This window comes from Myotis yumanensis, unplaced genomic scaffold (assembly GCF_028538775.1).
Source record: "Myotis yumanensis isolate MYYU_CA2020_CCGP unplaced genomic scaffold, mMyoYum1.0.hap1 SCAF_15, whole genome shotgun sequence".
Lineage (NCBI taxonomy): Eukaryota > Metazoa > Chordata > Mammalia > Chiroptera > Vespertilionidae > Myotis > Myotis yumanensis.
This window is the reverse complement of record NW_027223766.1, coordinates 17,359,977-17,382,574: the sequence shown is the minus strand read 5'-3', so window position 1 is coordinate 17,382,574 and position 22,598 is coordinate 17,359,977. Positions and strand designations below refer to the sequence as shown.

At 42.7% G+C, this 22,598-nt stretch overlaps 1 protein-coding gene across 5 annotated transcripts in view; it reads left to right on the top strand.

Annotated features, from left to right (window-relative positions):
* The window catches only part of SULF1 (sulfatase 1), a 158,334-nt gene that overhangs the window by 111,458 nt on the left and 24,278 nt on the right, over window positions 1-22,598 (top strand). For all 5 annotated transcript variants that reach the window (XM_070392197.1, XM_070392196.1, XM_070392193.1 and 2 more), the window contains 6 exons: window positions 3,246-3,396; window positions 4,508-4,683; window positions 6,308-6,436; window positions 6,708-6,764; window positions 7,513-7,642; window positions 20,582-20,798. In XM_070392197.1, the coding sequence (XP_070248298.1) occupies window positions 3,246-3,396; window positions 4,508-4,683; window positions 6,308-6,436; window positions 6,708-6,764; window positions 7,513-7,642; window positions 20,582-20,798 (860 nt within the window). The remainder of the gene's footprint in view (window positions 1-3,245; window positions 3,397-4,507; window positions 4,684-6,307; window positions 6,437-6,707; window positions 6,765-7,512; window positions 7,643-20,581; window positions 20,799-22,598) is intronic.

The window sequence follows — 22,598 nt, the reverse complement described above, 5'->3', positions numbered from 1 at the left end:
GACCTGAACTCTCCCTTTTAATATAAGCCAGGTTTAACATATGTCATTCTGTAAATCCGGGAGTCCAATTTGAGGCTTGTAATTTGCTGCTCCTCCAAGTGAGGTGGAGCCTTGCCAAGCACATCAAGGTAACCGGGGGAAGATATAATTTGCCCGCTGTGAGCCCGAGTTGCAGTTCCCTATTGTAATTTTTATTTGTGTTGAGGTTTTGCGGTTTTTAAAGAGTCAAGTAGATTTATTTTAAAATTAAGGCGGACCAACATCAAAGGCAGGCAGAGGAGGATGTTTCGGTTTTATGGGGAAACCCCATGTAATCTCTTAGAGCCGTATTCTTTCTCAGGGTACGTATCAGTAAATGGTTAGGGGCCTTTCACAGCCAGCTTGCTGACCTCAACCTACCCCCACAGGCGAAAATCCCTTTCCAATGGGATTTAGAAGCCCCCTCTCTTCTCCTCAGCCACTTAATCTAATCCTGTTTGTAACTCGGCATGCTGCATGAAGAACAAGAAACTCCAAGCTGGTGTCCGTTCCTACCACGCAGGCTCCTGAGATACCGGTCCGATTGGGCCAGTGGTTCCCTTTCAGATACTAGGTATCCTTTCAGGCCAAAAAACGGACCATTTGGATCATGAGTCATTTACTTGGTAAAGGAGAAGAAAGTTTATGTTGAAAGTTTCTCTTAAAAAGAATAGCAGGTGACACCTGAAGCGCTTGTGTTTTTTTGTTTGTTTGTTTATTTATTTTTTTGCTTGTTTGTTTTTTTTTTCATACTACGGGATTTTTTTTGCACCCACTTACTTATATAAAATGTATTTGTTTATGGATCATGTAGGAAACGCATGTGCTTTCTGTTCTAGGCCCTTTAAGTGATAGAGATAGGTAGAGAAATAGGTAGGTAGATGGGGTGTAGATTTGTAGATACAGGCTCACAGACAGATCAAGTTGTTCCTCAAAAAAACTTTTTAAGAGGTGCCATTATACCCATTTACAGGTGAGCAGATAGAGCCACACCAGCTTCTCGCACTCTACAAATGTGTCTCTTTAAAAGGGAGATGAGCCCTAGCTGGTTTGGCTCAATGGGTAGAGCATTGGTCTGCATACTGAAGGGTCCCAGGTTGGATTCCTTTCAAGGGCACATGCCCGGGTTGCAGGCTTGATCCCCAGTAGGGGGCGTGCAGGAGGCAGCCAATCCATGATTCTCTCTCATCATTGGTGTTTCTATCTCTCTCTCTCCCTTCCTCTCTGAAATCAATATATATATATAAAATAGAGGGAGATGAGCATAAGCTGTACAATGTCTTCTGTGCTCCGTGTTGTACTGGCTTTGAAATTGTTGCAGTTCTGATGTTAACCAGCATCCTTGCAGATCATCAGGCTCATATTTTGTTCCAAGAAGACCAGTGGTGCCAAAACAGATGTTCTGCAAAACCCCTGGCAGAAGAAAATGTACAATAACAGGTGGCATTTGTAGGGCTCAGTGTGCATGGAAATGCCCAGGGCACAACCATGGACTCACAGTGACTGATGGTTTCTCTGGTCTTGTATAGTATAAATCGGGGGTCCTCAAACTACGGCCCGCGGGCCACATGAAAATACAAATATTGAATTTGTTCCCGTTTTGTTTTTTTACTTCAAAATAAGATATATGCAGTGTGCATAGGAATTTGTTCATAGTTTTTTTTTTAAACTATAGTCCGACCCTCCAACGGTCTGAGGGACAGTGAACTGGCCCCCTGTTTAAAAAGTTTGAGGACCCCTGGTATAAATAATGCCACGGCGACACCTTCAGTCATTATGACCCACAACCTTTCACTGACAGGATACTCCCAGAACAGGCAGAGGTGGTAACCAAATTTTTCAGTCAACATAAGCTGTTGCTTGTTCTGTGAGACTATTTGTGAAGTTGTGGGTCATATGAAAAGCAACCTTGGAGGTAGGAAGTGGCCCTTACTTCACTTTTCTTTCATTTTGTTGGAGGAAGTGGGCTTTGGAATTGAATCCTGGTTCTTCAGCTGCTAACTTGGTTAATCTGAAGAAATTATTTCACTTTGCTAAGCCTTAGTTTTCTCAGCTGTAAAATGGGAATGATAAACCTAATTAAGGAGCTAATGTACATAAAACAGCACAATACTGGATGCATACCAAGTTTTAATATTAAACTGCTTCTACATGCTTAATAAAATCTAAGGAGAAGGTTCAAGTACATTAGAGTGTGATGGAGAGGTCAAATATACACAAATAATAGTGTGAGGATTGCTGTAGCATAGATATGTTCTTTGGGAAGGTGCGGTGAGCGTCTCCTGGTTGAAGGAGTTGGGTAAACTTCAAAGAGAAGGTGACTTATTTTGTGGGTTTTCAGTGGAAAGTACTAGTATGGGATATCACTGGGAATCTCTGCAATAGATTAAATATAGGCTTGCACTGACCTGCCCTGTAGTTAACAAAAATTATGCCTTGCATCGCTATTGATTTGTCTATAAAATGAACAGTTTTATTGGTATTTATTGGTAAGCATGTATATTGCAGAATAGGCTTGGTTATAATTCCAGTAAATCCAATTATGTTAAGGGTAGATACTATATATACAAGGTTAGGAATGAGAAAAACTCGTAGAGGCTAGATATACAAGGGTGGGTAAAAGTAGGTTAACAATTGTGTGTATGTGAAACAGAGCTTATTCTTGTATTATTATTTATTAATTATTATATTATTTCCAGACAAACAACTGTAAGCCCACTTTTGCCCACCCCATATAATTAATAATCTATAAAACACCCTAGTAAATTCAAGAGGAAAAAATGTGTTGAAATTATGATTCATCATCCCACATATTTGTGACCATATTTAATAGCCTAATTAGCAATAAAATTTTACAAGTTAACATCACCCTGGGAACATTACATTCCCTTCTACATTACCGAGTTTTATCTGTAGATTTGTAATGTTACCATAATCATCTAGATGTGTTTCTACAGTGAACCCAAATGAACTTGCACTAATTAGATTTTTAGCTGCCAGTCTTGCTTTTATAAAGTTGAATCCATATACTTTCAGAGGATGTGTGCTATTTGGGGGTGGTGAATTCTTCAGATCTTCCTAAATTCACAAAGACACATGGGAGAGAAAAATAATGTAGCAGAGTCTCAATTATCTTTCCTAAATGATAATTTCACAATCTTTAACTTGAGATATTTCTCTAAGAGGCTAAAAAATATATACTAAGACTCCTTTCTGGATATTTTCAGAACTCCTAGTTATAACTATGCACCAAATATGGATAAACACTGGATTATGCAGTACACGGGACCCATGCTGCCCATCCACATGGAATTTACAAACGTTCTACATCGCAAAAGGCTTCAGACTTTGATGTCAGTGGATGACTCTGTGGAAAGGGTAAGCATATGAACTTGCCTGACTTACAAGTTTTTGTCCAACTTCCCATTCTTGTCCGACCTGTTTTGTTATTTTTGTTTGTGTGTTGTTGTTTTTTCAAGAGAAGTGAAAGAGAAAACTTGTCAGCCCTCCCTTATCTTATGCTCCCTTCTATTACCACTCTAGGCTTGGTTCTTATGGAGCCAATAGCAAAGAGGAAATAAAAAGCAAATCATTATAAATTCAGGGCTACACCCACAAATACCTTCAGGAATTAAGCGAATAGTGTATATAACTAAAGCAGGTCCAGCAGAAGACAATAGGGAGTGGTGAGGATTGTGATCAACTTGAAATTAAGCTCCATCTAAAAAGCAAGGAGCAACTACTCAGCTCCAACTAATTTTGGCATGTAGAGTGTGGATCCAGAAATACAAACATTTTATTTGAAATTTCATTGATTTTAAAACAATGTAAGCTAAGCAAGACCTGCCTACAGGCTAAATCTAGCTGGGTCAGGCTCAGAAACAGCCTGTTTTTAACCCCTGATGAATAGTTGTACGAGTGATGATATTAACATTTGCTTTAACAATGAATTTTTCAAAGTAAAACTTATAAGTTTGGTGGTGGAGGTTGCTTTGTGTGTTTTTTTCCTTGCAAATAGGTGAACAAAAACATTTACGGAGCATGAGCCAGATTAAAAAATGTTACTTTTCAACTGTATTATTGGACTTTTTTCCTCCAAGATTATAAGCAGCAAGAACGTGTAGTTAACATTTGCCTTTGTCGGTCCTACTGAAGCAGTGGTTCTCAACCTTCTGGCCCTTTAAATACAGTTCCTCGTGTTGTGACCCAACCATAAAATTATTTTCGTTGCTACTTCATAACTGTAATGTTGCTACTGTTGTGAATCGTAATGTAAATACCTGATCTGCATGATGGTCTTAGGCGACCCCTGTGAAAGGGTCGTTTGACCGCCAAAGGGGTCGCGACCCACAGGTTGAGAACCGCTGTACTAAAGCAACACTTAGCCTTTTAAAAATAATGGGGGGAAAACTGGGGGGAATCATTGCCATGCTGTTGCTGCCATAGGCCATCACCACTGCTTCTGACTTGTCGCTGGGCTGTGTTGCAGCTGTACAACATGCTGGTGGAAACTGGGGAGCTGGAGAACACGTACATCATCTACACAGCCGACCACGGGTACCACATTGGGCAGTTCGGACTGGTCAAGGGGAAGTCCATGCCATATGACTTTGATATCCGAGTGCCTTTCTTTATTCGTGGGCCAAGTGTAGAACCCGGATCAATGTACGTATTCCTCTACGTGCAACGTTCAGCTGTCGTAGCTCATGTACATCTGAGATAATTCGATTACTAATCTCAGTGTCTGGTTTCCTTTCATCCAAACAAAAAAGATTGCATGTAGGTTGGTAATTTAGAAGACGAAATCCTACACCTCCCTTGCCTCGCCACATGTTAATTTAACGAAAGTATACAATTTAAAGAGGAAAAATAACTGGGCCGATGATTAATTCTCTGAAATTGACCAGAATCGGTGTCACGTGGGCCTGTGTACACAGATATATGATACGAGCATGAGAAACATCATCCTTACTTTGTTTGAGTCAGAGATACACTATTTTAACGCATGCCATCCATTTTCTTAGTTTTTTGTTTGTTTTCTTAAATTAATACTAAAGAACTTTTTAAAATTAAATATTTTAAAGCATGATTTAAAAAAAAAAAGAAGAAGCCTAAAGGACTGGTGTTCCATTCCTGTCACCTTAGACAAGCCACTGCATCTCTCTTTTCTCACCATAATAGGGGTTCATGTGCCCTGCCAACCACAACAGAATGTTTTCTATAAAATGAGAACGTGTGCATGAAACAGTTATGGGAAGTGGAAGAAAAGAATGCAAGTAGAATTCAAAAGCTGCAAGGGTCCTTCCAGAGCATCGAGCCTAGACCCCCGATTTAACGAAGAAACTCACACACAGCAACAGTGCCTCCCTCTCAGAGTCCCGGGTCCCAGAAGTAGTGGCACCGGAGCCCAGACCCAGATATCTGACTCTCCTGGGAGGTGATGGCAGAAAGAGGGGTTTCTAGGGAAAACATTATTATTCTCTTCAGACCATTAGACATTGTGGAATCTAGAATTAGAAGGCTTTACGTTTAAAAGTCTAGGTGATGTGGATTGGATTCATCTGTAAAAACCTTCTGTCTTTCCTTAGAATTCGATTTTATTTATTTATTTTTTATTACTTTATTGGGGTGGCATTGGTTAATTAAGATCATACACCTTTCAAGTGTAGATTTCAATAATACATGATCTGTATATTGCATTCTCTGCAATATAGAAATAGATTTTAAAGCCCTGGTTTAACAGAGAAGTTACAGGCTGTCGGGTTTTAAATATATATATTTATATTTTTAATTGATTTCAGAGAGGAAGGGAGAGGGAGAGAGAGATAGAAACATCAGTGATGAGACAGAATCATTGATTGGCTGCTTCCTGCTGGGGATCGAGACCACAACCCAGACACCTGCCCTGACCGGGAATGGAACTGTGACCTTCTGGTTCATAGGTCTACCCTCCACCTCTGAGCCACGCCGGCTGGACCAGGCTATCGGGTTTTAAAAGAAAGTAGACACCCTTACAAAAACCATTATCAGGCCTCCATTTGTGTGCCAGTGTGGCCAGAGCTCAGGGATCTGGGCATCTCCCCAGTGACCCCTGAGACAGTCAATTAATCTTTCTCCATGCCGTCACTGCTGACCACTCAGCTGTGGCCAAATGCAGCTCCCCTCCCTCGGAGGCCAGGTGAGGGGGAGAGGCACTGCAGGCCAATGAGTCACGGTGTGGAGAAAGCAGCCCCACGTGCCACCCTCCACTGCCGTTGGCTCTGCGGCATAACCACCTGTACCGTTGCAGAGTCCCGCAGATTGTCCTAAACATTGACCTGGCCCCTACGATCCTGGACATCGCTGGACTCGACCCACCTCCCGATGTGGACGGCAAGTCTGTCCTCAAACTTCTGGACCTGGAAAAGCCAGGAAACAGGTGTGTCCATTTTCTTTCCCACAGCCAGCCCCAAGCACACTGGCTCGCAGAGCCAACCAGCAGCTGAAGGAGGTAGAAGGCAAATAGCTTTCTCCCCCCACGTGGATCACGCCCCGTTGAGAATTTCCCGGTTGTTTGCATGTAGCATGTGATGGAGACGCAGTCATGGTCTGCGGGAAGTGAGAGGTGTTCCTTTAAACAAACTGTTAGCACAGACCCGTTTGGAAAGACGTCCAGCTGCCAACTGTAAATATTATTATTTTGCTTGCAGGTTTCGAACAAACAAGAAGGCCAAAATTTGGCGTGATACATTCCTCGTGGAAAGAGGGTAATTATTGGTTGCTCGGGTGCTTCTGGGAACCAGTCCTAGTGGGAAGCGCTCCCTGCTGGGTACTCTCCCTCCTTATTTTGGGTTTAAGCGTACAGATTTCATAAGTCTAGTAACAAAATTGAATGGTCTGCTAGTCATTCTTCGCTGGCCAGCAGAATAATGATTGTCACATCAAAACTGTAAAGAATAAATTCTCATTAGCTGTTACATGGCTGTGGATTTTACTGTTGTTTTCTCAGCCTTAGTTCCTAATTGGACCAGTCAATGGACTTTCTTAACCTTCCTTCCCAAGTTCTATCTGGCACCTTTCTACTTCTTTTCCTGATGTGCCATTCTTAGTTTTAAATACATAAACATTGGAGATTGTGATTATTTCCATAGTTGCTTCTGGATTTCCCCTTTAGATTTATAATGCTCAGTGTCTTTGTTTTTCTCCATACACACATGGAGAGAAAGCATTTCTATAATTGCTTTTCAACAAAAGGAATTTTGAGTCTCTGAAGCTAAAATATAGGTCCAAAGCTTTGAGGAGAAATCAATACCTGACCTCTCATCTTCATAGTACCCAGCTCATCACGAGGGACCCATCAAATGTTGAACACCTGTGATCAGAGCCTTAACATCTATTTCTTGCTGTTTGAGGAATGTGGAGCCATGTGACAGGGAAGAAAAAGAGAACAGGCAGGTGGTAGTTAAGGTAACTCAAATCACTTCTTACTTAGAAGCTTTTCCATTTCTGTCCAAGGAAATTTCTCCGTAAGAAAGAAGAATCCAACAAGAATATCCAACAGTCAAATCACTTGCCCAAATACGAGAGGGTCAAAGAACTGTGCCAGCAGGCCAGGTACCAGACAGCTTGTGAACAACCTGGACAGGTGAGTACACAACTTTCTTCACCACCATGCATATGCTTCTCTATTTCTGATTTAAAGTATTTTTAACATATAATGTGCATTTACATATAAATCAATTTTTCATAACAGTCATGGATTGCTCACAGTTACACGTCTCCCCTGACTGAGAATTGTCTACCTCATCCAAGCTGGGCCTCCTCATCACTGCTTGGGCTTCCTTCAGTTACAGGAGATGGTGCTCTCAGAGAGAGTTCTAGATATCCACCCACTTAGCCAAAACCCATTCAGGTTACCAGATACACGAGATGGTAGCCTCGTTAGAAAGATCAGAGACTCATTCCATCTGAGGATAAGGCACCCTCCCTGGAACTCTTCTTAACTGGTCATCAAGAGAGGGTTGAAAAGCCACTTAGTCAAGTTCATGGGCAGATGCTGAGCCCCAAGAGACATGATGGAGTCTTCCTACCCTGGACTAAAGTCAGACATCATCTAACTCAGAGAGGAGGTGAAACTCTATGACCAAGGTTGGGGAGTTACAAGGGAAACCAAATTCTGTTTGTTTATTGTTTCTACCTCTGCTCACAAAATTTCCAACCTCAAGTATTTCATTAAAATGAATCTTCATTAATAAAAATATTAGTATAGATTTCAGGGCTACCTATAACACCATCTGTTACCAATAAGAACTAAAGAAATGCAGGGTGATGAATTAACACAGACCTGTTTTTAAGGAAAGTGAAAACATATAAACACAAACTATTTTAAGCACTTGTCATTGAAATCTCTACTAGCTCAGAGAAATGCTATGTAGAAATGAGAGGAACGGAATTTCTGCCTACTTAGACCGAAGTCATTGCATCTTAGACCCAGATCAGAGGAAAGAGAAAAATAACATTTATTGAGCATTTTCTTATGTGAGGCACTGTCCACGGGGTTTTCTATGCATTAGCTCACGTTAATCCTCACATCTGCAGAGTGAGGTAGGCATAGTCATCGCCGTTTTACCAATGGGCAGCTGCTGAGTGGCAGAGGTGGAAGCCAAATGAGTTGTCTGATTCAAAACCTCAGTAGGCGAAGAGAAGTTTAAATCTCCTAAGCCTCTTATTAAAAAACTTACCTGACCTCTAGCTATCCCCACAATTAGCCAACACCAGTTCAAGGTATCAGAGGCATGAAATGAAGATCCTAGTTAGTATTAAAATGGCCTGGTTTGTTGCACTCTTTTTAGATGGCATCCAGCTTCTTGAAGAGACATTCACAATAAACAACTTGATCCTTCCACTCTCTGCATTTCCTCATGCCTTTTGTACACAGGGATCCCTTTGAAACAGAGCAGGGCGAGGTGGAGTGCTGTTGAAGGAAGGGGTAACACCAGGCCTTCCCGGTATTCTAGTAAGTCTTCATTTTCAAGTGTTTAGTGGAGAAGCTTAGGCCTATTCATTATATTTTAATTTGAACTCTTCTAATCCTTCTTATGGAAGCTCTAAGTATTATTGTGACTAAAACCTCAGAATTGTTTTGTAGCTCTAGCATGATTTCCATGCGCCAGCCTCCATGGGCTAATTTACTTCTGTTCCGTAGCTGGAAATGGTTGGTGTGAAATATCTCTCATGCAAATGGGTCATCTTGTGACTATTTTAGGCCTGTAAGCGACCGGCGTTATTACCATTTTGCACTGCCTACCTTTCAGTACATAATTCTGTAAACCTCTCTATAGAGTTTATGCTGAAATTTGAATATATGTTCTAAAGGGCAAATGGAGCATAAAATTTATTATGTTACTTTGGCCCAGACTCTTCACACATGTGCTCCACTTCACTTTGTTCTTCCGTATTTTTCTTGACTTGTCTTGCCCCCATGAGATGCTTCACTATCTGGCTCCCTGGGATTTCCCTCTGCTGCTGTATTTCTGTGTTAAGCAGTCTGAATTTTGATTCTATCACATGAATATATGAGGACTTCAGCAGTGATCTCTCTTAAAGAGCCCGAAGTCATGGACTAAGGAATTCGACTTTGCCCTGTTTGGGTCCAACCGCAGCAGGTCCAGGGGTCCCCAAAGGTGTGGACGGAGTCGGCGAAGAAGGAATGACACGAAGACAGCCTTCAGTTGATCAGCAGCCTAGCCAGGATCTCTAGCCAGGATCTCCAGCCAAAGTTCTGGTCGGGATCTCCAGCCAAGTTCTGGTTAGGATCTGATGAGGATCTGATGTTTATTGTCTTGTTACATCCGTATTTATACCAGCCGATTTTAATCCTGTCAATTTCTATTACAAAGGTTAGGCGTTTCTTATCTCCATTCCAGGGAGTAAAGATTATATAGCTTAACTACCCGCCTGGCACTTAATTAAGGGGTTGTATCTCCTCCCTAACCTCAGGGAAAAATCCCCACCTGGGGAAACAACCTTTCTCGGAGAGGTGACCTTGGTTAAAACACATGGCACTAAGGAGAGCAAACATATTAAGAACAATATGCTATATATGCCAGGTCCCTTGAAACATATGCTGTGCAGATGTTTCTTTCCTGCAGTGACTGTGTCAAGCAGCAAGGATGGACCGGCTTCTGGCATTGCCCCTGAAGGTGTTTTCTTTAAGAGTCTGAGAACTTCAAAAAAGTTGAGCCTCCTCAAGGCGACTATTGAACCTGTCGGGCAAACCTGACATAGCTTAGTTGTGTTCTACGGGATCATGGTATTTTGCCTTTTTTGCTCTATCTGGCTGCTTTGAAGATTATCTTTTTAGTTACAATATCACTGACTTTTAAAAAAAGAAGAAAAAGTAGATGGAGCACATGTTGGAAATAGGTGAACAACATGGAGATTATGTTGTTCAGGATCGAGGCGACAGTTGGCTAGAACTAACTAGCTTGGAATCTGTCCTCTTGACATTGACCCTCCATGGGGTACAGAGGAAAAAACAGCACGATCAGCCCGTTCCCTTCCCCACCCCTCAAGGTCTCCTAAGGATTCTGTGGATGCATGAAGTCAAGTACATTTTTAAGAGATGAATTGAAGTCACAGGTTTGGGTTAGAATATTGGCATCCACTACTTTTTAGTGGTGCGTTCTTGGACCAGACGCTTAATTTCTCCTGAGTCTCAGGATTTCTATCTCTAAAATGAAGAAAATCAATCTCAATCTTCCGAGGATAAAGTGATATCGTACATGCACAGGCTGGGTGAACCGTAAAGCAGTGTGCGAATGTCGGGCGGTGGTATCGTGCCAGGCCGTCTTACCTGTCGTCTTCATTCCTAGGAAGCCAGCAGGGAATGGAAATGGGCTGGAATCCCAGACATTTGTCATCCCTTCTCCACTATGTGAACAGAACAATCAGCAGGGATTAGATAGGATAGCATGGCCGTGTGTGTGTGTGTGTGTGTGTGTGTGTGTGTGTGTGACTTCTGTGTTCCTGAATTAATATGAGGCTGAGTGTGAATTCCCAGCACCCTCTCAGCTGGAATTACACCCCTAGCACATCTATGTCCAAAGATACTACACACATCGACACTTTCTCTCTCTCTCTCTCTCTCTCTCTCTCTCTCTCTCTCTCTCTCGTGCAAATATCATCCGTCTGAAAAGACTTTGGTTCAACAGAGAACATGGACCCGTGATACTCAATTCTGGCCGCACATCAAAATCACCTGGGGAGCTTTTGAAAATATTGATGCACAGCCTCACCCCAGACCAATCAGATTACAACGTTCAGGGGGAGGACAAGGCAGCAGTATTTTTCAATCGGGTTAAGAACCACAGGCCCTGAATAAGAGAATGCCAGCGGTGGCAGGACAGTAGAAATCTTCTAGTTGGATGATATCATTTTCTTAAGAAGGAAATTTAGAGCCAGAGGACTTAAGCTACAAACCCAAAGTCAGAACCTGTACCTGTTCATTGCATGTTTGATCATTTCTTCCCCACAACGTGCAAAAACATAAGAGAGTAGATGTTCCCTTGGAAATTCTTAATGGCATTTGCCTGGTTGCAGGCATGGGTGTAGGACCCACACCCAGCACCTGAGACAGTGGTCTCAACCATGACCACACGTTGGAAACGCTGCTATTCAAGTCCTGCTCCAGACAAATTAAATCAGAACCTCTGGGGGTGGGACCAGGCATCAGGGGTGGTTGTTTCTGGTTTTGTTTTTATTTTTCAAGCTCCTGCATGATTCCTATGAGCAGCTAAGATTGAGAATCATTCATGTGGGGGTCAGCATAGTTTTCCTTTTTTTTTTTTTTCCTAGGTATAGATATTGACTCTCAAATAGGAGTTACATAAAAAGCAATTCCCTACACTTCCAATTCTAGAGTACATCTTACACATGTTCTGTCACTTAAGAGGAAAAATTGTTTTGTTTTTATACAGCAAATGCCATGTCCCCTTGTGGGGTTGTCGAGTGCCAGCATCTTTGCAATGTAGTTCGCTTTTATACCTTTGTATCCATATAGAATCAAAGATTGGTAAGATTCTAAGAGGATCCCAGCATCAAGCAAAGGAAATAAGAAGATAGCTTGTTGAGTGTGAACTGGTTTAGTTCCAGGATTTCTGGTCTCATCCAAAACTCATCCCTCAGACCTTCTGTGATCAGCTGCAGAGCAAAGATAAAGAGGCATTTACCAGCAAGATCTGGCTAGATTGTTCGTTTGCCAGAAATTGACGGCCTGTTGCCAGGAACTCCCTGAGCGCCGGTTAAAATCACAGCGAGGCTTCCAGACATTTCCTGGGTTCTCCTGATTCCAGAGGGTGCGGTCGGAAGGACTGAGCCCCAGTGCTATTCTCTGGCTGAACTCTCGTCTGCACCCAGAGTTCAGACTAGTCCCATGTGGACAGCTCAGCCTCTAACCCCTGCCTCCTCCCCTCCTCCCCCTGCACCGAACAGCCGTGCATCTGCTTAGAATCTATGTTTTGGCTTCTGTGCATTTTTCAGAATACAGACCGCAGGGTTAAACATCAAACCATATTTAGTGATGTTCCCAACAAGTCAGAGACAAATGTAAGGAGAGACACTAAACTCTATCCTGCAGCCCCACCCTGTTTGATTTCTGCTGCAGTATCTTATCTCCCAGGACTCCCTAGCTTAGCCCAATTGATCAGGTTTCTCCCCACCCCCCACCTCCCTGTCGCTTAACTGTAACTTTCTCATCTGCGTGTAAGTGGTCGCCTCTGCCTTCCAAATGCCAGCCCCTTGACTGAGGCCCACCTGACACCTCACACCCTCTCCCTAACCTTTCTCCTTTGTGGTTGGTGTCCTGGTCAAGGTGCCTTAGAATTGCATCTTAGCTTCACCACTTTCTTAGTACGGGACACAAGCAAGCTACTTAATCTAACTTTGCCTCAGTTTCTTTTTCTGTAAAATGGGCATTAATAATAGCACCTGTCTCAGAGCACTGCTACAAAGGTTAGACCTGTTAAATATACTAAATACAGTGGGACCTTGACTTACGACTGTCCCGACTAACGAGTTTTTCGAGATACGAGCTGTCTCTCGGCCGATTTTTTTGCTTTGAGTTGCGAGCTAAAATTCAGGTTACGAGCCAGCTCATGATACCCCACCGCTAGTTGGTGCAGCGAACGTCACAGTGAACGCCACAACATCAGCCCAGCATCACGTGTCTCACTCATTCACTTTTGATTTGACATACAAGTAATTTGAGTTACGAGCTCCGTCACGGAACGAATTAAACTCGTAAGTCAAGGCCCCACTGTACCTGGCAACACAGCAAGCATTCAGCCAATGCTGGCTATCCATTATAGGCCAAGATCAATTCACCGATTTTACTTTTCCCTGAATTGCAAGGACTATACTTCTTCCAACAGTCCAACACTGACTTTTACAAATGTTTATCCAGATTAAAACATAGAGGAGGAAATGCTCTCTATCTCCTGCTTCTCCTTCCTTTCCACTTTTCCTCCCCCTATCCCTGTCACCCCATCTCAGAGAAACAGGAGAAAAATCACCTTGTCACGAGTAACTCTATTGCATGTTGTGGGGGAAAATTTGATAGTGGTCTGTGCTAAGTATTAGTTTGAACAAAAAGATATATTGTCTTCTTATGTTCCCAAGTGTTGAGATAAAAATTCTAAAATGCATGTCCACGTGCAGGTAGCTGCTTTCCATGCTGTCTGTACTGGTCTGAAGGATAATCAGGTCATCAGAAAATTGCTGTATGGTTGTGACATTTCAGAAACATGATTTTACCTACATTATGGCCAAATTCACATAATAGGACTTATGACAATAGAGAAATAATGTGTGTGTGTGTGTGCTTTTATAGCAGTGTACCTCAGAAAAACTTATAGCCAAATTTTTATTTCTTACTCATGAAAATGGGCATGAGGTGGTATAAATAAGAATATAGATCAGCCTGAAGCAAGCTGAGGAATACATGCAATTCAAAATGATTATCTAGTGGTCACTCAGGAAAGAAAAATAATCAGTCCAACCATCACCTAATATTTTACATTTATACCTGAAAGTATCCTATAACATAGACATTATGTCCACTCAAAGTATGAAGAGACTGAAACTCAGGGAAGTAACTTGATCAAAGTCACACAGCTGGAAAGGTGACAAGTATCAGTTCAAACTGAGATCCATGTGGTCTACAGCCCTAGCCTCCCCACTAAATAATAATTACTATGTTATACACAGTTTACACCCAGGAGACACTCGCTTACCCAGGGATTGTGTAACCATTTTTCATTGATTATTTTAGAGATATAGGAAGGGAGAGAGGGAAATTTTTTGTCCCATTTATTTATTGATGCATTCTGTATGATTCTGTATGTGCCCTAACTGGGGATTGAACCCGCAACCTTATCATATTGGGACGATGCTCTAACCACTGAGATATCCAGCCAGGGCCTGGATAACCATCTCTAAGGGCCAATTAATTATAATGGTACTTCTCCGTATTCATACAGGCCAGTGATGGCGAACCTATGACACGCGTGTCAAAGGTGACACGCGAACTCATTTTTGTGGTTGATTTTTCTTTGTTAAGCGGCATTTAAATATATAAAATAAATATCAAAACTATAAGTTTTTGTTTTACTATGGTTGCAAATATCAAAAAATTTCTAAATGTGGCACGGCACCAGAGTTAAGTTAGGGTTTTTCAAAATGCTGACACGCCGAGCTCAAAAGGTTCGCCATCACTGATATAGGCCATCTTTTCCTCAGATCTCCAAAAACACTCAACAATTTATTCTCATGACATATCCTTGAGGCCAGGGGGAGCAAGATGTGGAATCTGGAAGAACAAAGAAATTCTGCAATTTGCTAAAGGCCATAAAGTAGCAGCTAAAGAAAATTAAAATTGAGGTCTTCAGATCCCTAACCTAATACTTATCTCCATTAAAAATGGCTACTTCTTATCAAGTTTACATTGGGTCACATTCTTTGAGTAATAAACAGTGTAACTGTGTGCGTGTGTGGTGGCGATGAGAATAATAGCAGCTCCTGTGTTGAGTACCCACCCTGTGTTGAGTTCTCCTTCTAGGTCATGGCTAATGCTCGTGACCCTGCAAAAGCTTAGACTGTCTAGCTGACTTGCTCAAGGCCACAGAGCAATGTGATAAAGCTGGTATTCAAATCCAGTCTTTTCTAGCTTGAAAGTCTAGATTTTTTTCCACTAAGCCACATCCATATGGTTGTAAAATGCCATTCCCAAGTCCTAGGCAGAATATAGATCATGGTCACTACTACAATGGGTGCTAGTCCTACTCCAATAAGTGAATTATGGCAGCCTAGTGGGTTGTTGTAAAGGTTGAGTGAATAAACTTGCATAACATGCCCTAGACCAGTACCTGGCATCAAGTGAAGAGTTCATAGCTACAGATAATGGTGGTGCTGCTGGTGGTATTAAATGGAATTATTTGAAAGGCATTTGACATATTTCTCGTTAGGGTTGATTCCATCAAGCAGCTGCACACAGGAATCCATATAGCCAGCCTTTTCTTCCTCGGGTGTTATTTACCTACAGGTGTACGTAACCAATAAAAAATGCTAAGACATAATTACTAACCAGAGTGATTCCATCCCAAGTTGAGTGTCGTTGGAAAGGCTAAAATAAAGTAATAATAATTTAAGACATTGTTTAAACCAGGGGTCCTCAAACTACGGCCCGCGGGCCACATGCAAACACAAATATTGTATTTGTTCCCGTTTTGTTTTTTTACTTCAAAATAAGATATGTGCAGTGTGCATTGGAATTTTTTCATAGATTTTTTTTAAACTATAGTCCGGCCCTCCAACGGTCTGAGGGACAGTGAACTGGCCCCCTGTTTGAGGACCCCTGGTTTAAATCGTTTAATCTAGTCCCTTACCCACAGAAGGGTTGCAGACATATGAATGCGTGCTAAGTGGCCAAGTTGGAGAGGCAGGAGGAGTGTTCGGGCAATGTCGTCCCACGGAGCAGGAAAAGAATTTGCAGACGGAGTGAGTGGTCAGGGAAGCTGGAGACCAGCAGATTTGGAAATGAACTGATTTACTGATAAACTTCAAGGGCGTAGATAACAGTGAGACCCTGTGACATCTAAATTTCTACAAGGGCACTTGTTTAACAAAGGCCTTTTCTGAGGCTATCTCTAAGTCCCATTAGCCTCACTTGAGTTCCTGCCTCCATCTGATTTCTGAAACTTCTGCAATGCAAAATCGGCTCATTATTTTCACCATTTGAATGGCACGCGGCGTGAGTTTCAGAGCAATTCTTTTAAAAAAGATTCTTTCTTCGCCTCCCTCGATAAATGCACTCAGTAAAATGACCGCTTTAGCTGCAGCTATTTCAAGGTTTTATTGCTCAGCTATAAAAAGTTGTCATGATATCGAACACTGAAATGACTGTGGCAAATGTGTGGCAATTACATTTCATTACAATTCCTAGTAAGCTTGCCACTAAGAAGATTTTCAAAGCCTTTAGCTCAAGCATGTCAAACTCAAAGGCTAACATGAGCCAAATAAATGAGGCATGGGGCCCTCGGGCCACGAGTTTGACATGCTTGCTTTAGCTAATTATCTAATGAGGTCTAAGGTTTTTTCAAAGGGTACATGGTATGAAAAGTAATTGGCATCTTTGTCCAAGGCTCTTGTTTTATACAAGAATGTGGGTGGGTATTTGTGTGTATGTGGGTACATGTGGGTGTGCATGTTTATACATATACATGCATGTATGCATGTATGTATGTATGTTTGATTTTGCATATACCTTATCAATGCCAAGGACAGTGCCAGGCCTCAGGTGTGTTTAAATTCAGCTCTTCAGGAAGGAAACAGCTGTTCCTTTCATCTCTATCCCATAGGAAGTTAGCAGGAATTTGGCTAATGGAAAATGCAGGTTGTATTCCAAATAGGCTAAGTCACTAAAGATTCTGCCTACGCTTTTGTGTTCTACAGGCATCTACTTGTACTCTCAGCTCTTCCAGGCCAAAAAAAAAGGCAGAGGTTTGTTTTTTTTAATGTATCGTGATTATTTAAAAGGAAGGTCTTCACCATAGTTGCGTGTTTTAAAATTAGTATTTGTACTAAAGTTGATATAAATTGGAACCACAAAAAACATAAGGCCATCATTTTTCTAGAATCAAGTCAGCCATGCCCTAACAGCATGGCTTATTGAGCGTCGACCTATGAATCAGGAGGTCATGGTTTGATTCCCAGTTGGGACACATGCCTGGGTTGTGGGCTCAATCCCCAGTGTAGGGCATACAAGAGGAAGCCAATCAATGATTCTCTCTCATCATTGATGTTTTTATTTCTCTCTCCCTTCCTCTTTGAAATCAATAAAAATATATTTTAAAAAATCAAGTTAGCCACGTTTTTCTGACTGGTAGAAAGTAGAGCACTTTGTAAGCTTCTGCTTGGCTTGGATTGTGAGTCCCCTGACCACTTCTTTTGCTTCTATAGACAATAAGCAGTCAACTCTCAGGTTTTAAACTGAGGTAGAGATTACCCAGGTGGACGGATACGTTTTAAACCATTTGGATTTAAGACAGATATAGACAGGCACTCAAGCACCATTGATTCCCAAACTTTATGGAGCTATAAAAGTAGCATCTATTTTTATGACATTTTCACCAGCAAGAATTCTACGTGGCATATAATTATTTTTTAAAAGATATTTTTCATTGGCTTTTAGAGAGAGAGACAGGGAGGGGGGGGAAGGGGGAGAGAGGGAGAGAGGGAGAGAGAAACAAAGATGAGCGAAACAGAGATCAGCTGCCTCCCCTATACCCCCTTCCAAGGATGGAGGCTGAAGCCCAGGCATGTGCCCTGACCAGGAATCAAACCAGCAATCCCTTGGTGCAGGGGACGACATCCAACCAACTGAGCCACACCAGCCAGGGCCTAATTACTTCTTAATAGAGTTGTATCTGAGTTTCCGAGAATGTTTCATGGCACCTCCTCAAGCTAACTGGGTGTATCTGGGAGCGCTGAAAAGCCAGGCCTGGACAGCACTGATTTCCACCTGAGACGGCAGAACTGTGGAAGGACACACGCAGTTTTCAGCTAAGATCGGGGGAAGACTCAGTTCTGTCACTCATCAACTTAACTGTGGACAGAGTGTGAGAACAGGTTACTCTTAGTTTTGCCAGTAGAGATGAGCTGGCAGCGTTCACCTGTTCAACTGGCGTCACTCTCTCTACATTTCTAGACACATTTCAAACACCCACACCCAAGAATACGTACACCCCTCTCAAATATTCATGCATCTGAGCTACTTACACCTAAAGAGATCCCTTCTGCCCTCCTCCTGGGAACCAGATGCTGTGAATCTAAAAGCCAAGGACTCATTAAAATCACTAGGGAAGCTTTTGAACAGGGGTGGGCAAACTTTTTGACTCGAGGACCACAATGGGTTCTTAAACTGGACCGGAGGGCCGGAACAAAAGCATGGATGGAGTGTTTGTGTGAACTAATATAAATTCAAAGTAAACATCATTACATAAAAGGGTACGGTCTTTTTTTTTTTTTTTAGTTTTATTCATTTCAAACGGGCCGGATCCGGCCCACGGGCCGTAGTTTGCCCACGGCTGCTTTTGAACATCCCACTGTAGAGCCAAGTGTGAGAACCATTGACCTGACATAACTCAGTGTGCCTGGTCAAACTGACTTCACATTTGGGGGTTTTTGCCTGTTTGTTTTCAGTTACATCATCTCTATTTAGTTCATCTGTAGACTATTCTTGCTGATGTAGCCTTTTCATGGCTTTGTAGGCAGGTGGTGAGTTGCCTTGTCTTTTGAGCTCCTGCCTCTCAGAATGGAGATGTTGAACGTCCCAGGCTTTCTGTCCAAGCCACAGAGGAAGGTGGTGACCTGCTGTGGCCTAAGTGATGTGGCTTGAAGCAATCAAATTCCATAGCACCATGGAGGGTATGGGGGCTCAGGCAGAATCACAGAGCCAGTCCTCTGTAGCTGGCATTTGGGAACAATATCGTACAAACGCAAAGGCAGCTGAGATAGTTCAACCCTCACTGAAGGCAGATGGCTCCAGTAAGAGAAAGCAAACCGTTTCTGGTTTGTGAATGGTTCATACCATTTTATACACGAGTGAGTGTCATTTGTCTGCTGACCAAGCCATGTAGGACCCTTCACCAAACTTCACCTTGCCTTAGGACACTCAAGTCGAAAAGTTACCCAAAGCACGGTACAGGTACAAGGGGCCACATGAGATATTTTATGGGGTGCATGAAAGAACGTCTTTTATTTAATAATTTTGTATGTGTTTTCATATATGTGTGAAAATATCTACCTGGCACAACTAACACATAATTTTACAATTATCATTGCTTTGGCGGCAGTTTAGAAATGTGTCCATTTAAAGAAAAATCTCGGTACAATTACACACAGGTGATACTCATATATGGAAGAGGAAAAAGAAGTTTGATAACACTACCAGATAGCATTTTGTAACAACTTAAAATTCAAGTCAGTATTCTTTCTGCTTCCCCAATTAACATTTTAGGGAGGGAGAAGGGGGGAAATAAAAAGTTAGAGGAAGGTAATTAGGTCTTTTAGATATGGAAGGTCCTATGAAATGACTCTCAGGGGAAGCACTATTATTTCAGCCAGATTGATTCTCAAGAAACGGGGGGGTTGGGGGACACTGAGACCCACCCCTGTGTCATATTTCTCCAAAATTAAATCGGCAGCATCTGCAACAGTTCTTTCTTTCTTTTGAAAGCTGCTGGGTAGATTTTCTTAAGTTTTCTTTAATTACAGTTTACTACATTCAATATTATCTTGTATTAGTTTCAGGTGTACAGCATAGTGATTACACAATCATATACCCCAATATTTCCAGTACCCACCCGGCGCCGGACATACTGGTAGTTGTTACACTGTTACTGACTATATTTCCTATGCACCAGTCTTGCTCAAAAACTCAAACTAGAAAACCCAGCGCCTGCTCCCCCCGCGTCTCTTGAGTAGGTGGCCGATGTCTCTTTAAGAGCAGCTCGCTCTGCTCTGCCAGGTGTGCGGCATCTGGGGCAGGATAAATAAGAAAGGCGGGCCCAAGGCGTCTGCGCTGCGGAAAGCTGGCCTGGCTCGGAAAGCTGGCTCGCCCCGGATGGACTCGGGTTCAACTCATCTCTGTCTTCCCTGTGTGCCACTCTTCTCCGGCTCCCGTTAGGAACTCAGGGGCAGAGAACAAAGCAGCCACGTTTGTTTTTCCAGAGAAGGAGAGAGGGGTCTGGGGAAAGCAGCCCTGGCAGCTGTGCCCTGTGCTTGCTGGATGGAGGGCTTTCCCCGCGTTTCATTCGAGGCTCTGTTTAGTCTGGCCGGTAAGGGTTTGTGTGTCCATGTTTGGCTCCGGTGTCACCGAGGTAGCTCTGATCGCCGGTGATTTGGTTGTCACCTGCCTTTGCTGCAGTGAGCGAGGACTGGGAGCCACTTAGCAGCTCGCCTCGGGGGCGGCCAGCGCGGCTGCACCCCGAAGCGCGTGCGTAATGGAAAACACCTGTGGCTTTTGCAGAAGTGGCAGTGCATCGAGGACACGGCGGGCAAGCTCCGCATTCACAAGTGCAAAGGAGCCGGGGACCTGCTCGCCGCCCGGCAGAGCACGCGCAACGTCTACCCTCGCGGCTTCCACGACAAGGACAAGGAGTGCCATTGCGGGGAGGCCGCTTACCGCGCCGGCCGGAGTCAGAGGAAGGGCCAGCGGCAGTTCCTGAGGAACCAGGGCGCTCCAAGTAAGCCCCGGGCCGGGCCATCTCGGGTGGCAGCTAGACTTACACTCCAGAGAGCAAAGGCCGCTCTGGCTACATTTTCCATATTGACAATGCATAGCTTTAGGGCCAAAAGCCAATAACAGTTCTGTTTAAAATACGAAAGCTAAGATAATTTGAGTTTTTGCTGTGTAAACACTCACTTAAGCATAGAATGCACAGGTATTCAGTAACAGCAGCAGACACAACACACAGGCCCGCAAACGATCAAGGAGCCGAGGGTGTGTATGTAGTTCCGGTAAGTTTTATTTTACCTTAATGCTAATGTCCTGATGTTTTCTGCCTTAAGTTGCTTTAAGAAAAAGAAAGAAAAGAAAAATGCAAAGTTTTAGTGCTTGAGCCTTTAACAGGAGAAGCATGGAGCATAAATACTATTTTTAAAGGCATATCTGTTTTAGGACAATATTTCTTTTTTTAATTCTTATTTTTGACTGGCAGAGTCAAACTAGTTGAAGTAAGTGGGAAAATCATTGCCTGGTATTTTATTTATAAAAAGCCTTATCAGGTAGCTATGAGATGGTCTTTACTAGTATATAGAAATGAAAACGCAGTCTCCTACCTCCATAAAAGAATGGGAGTCTAGTGCCATCTAGTGGTGTAATATGAACAGTGACTCGTTTCTGTGGTCATTCCTTTCTATATTGGTTTGGAAATAACCAAGATATGTAGAAATTCAATTCTGTGTCTGAAATTAGGAAATCAAATCATTTAGTAGAACAGTGGAAGCCCTTAAAATGGGATTTTATATCCTCGGTTCCACAGGTGGACTTTAGGGGACCAGGAGCCCTCTAATATCCAAAATTTTAAGTATATTCTATCTGTACATGCACATTTTTCGGGATGCTCATAACTTCCAACAAATTCTCAAAGGAGTTCATAACCCAGAAGTCTAAGAACCATTAATTTGGGAGATTTTCTTTTCTCTCTGAGAGAAAATTCTAGGCTTAATAATTTCTATGAAGATATCACATGTAAAACCCACAAGGGATAAGGACCCCTGAGACGCTCCCTTAACTGAAACTGATTATCACGTTCAGCTGAGAAATAGAGGCAGCTTTTTCTCTCCCAGGAAGTTGGATGTGGCTCCCGAGCATTGGTTTTTCAATACTGAGCACAAACTAAGGAAGTCTGGTGTCGTAAGTGTTTCCCTCCACGTCCCGCGTGGTTCAGGGTTCGGGTCTGGAAGTGGAGCCGCACACAAATGAAATAGAAAAGACACAAGATAATTTGGGAATATGGGGGACCAGGCGGCAAGTCCAACTCAGGGAGAAGGACTTCCACTGTGCTCAGGCCTCACCAAGCTTTTATAGTGAGAGGTAAACAAGGTAGTGATTACCATAGTTACACAGTTCTTGTGAGTTTCACTTGTTTTGACCATGGTTACACTTCCTGCACTTCCTCATCCCATTAGCTTTCCCAGATAAGATCTAGGGAGTGTTATAAGGTCAAGCCTAATTATGCTAAGAGGACTGTGCCCTTTAAGCTAGGACTTGTTTGTGACTTTGCCAGCAGGCCAGTCCGAGGCTTAACCCTATATCAGTTTCCCACAGTCTGGGGCACGCTTTTCAAGCTGCGTGGAATCTTAGGTATTTGAAAGCAGGGGGTGTTTCTGCATCTGGAAACTGCCCTCAGAGCAGGATTCTACAGAGAGACGATCCTGATTCTGCAGCCAATAGCCTCCCCTCTTTCCTGTTCTAGGAAGGGGAGGCCATGTGAGCAAGCCCCACAGAGACAAAGCGCATCTGTTAGCAGGGACCAACGTTT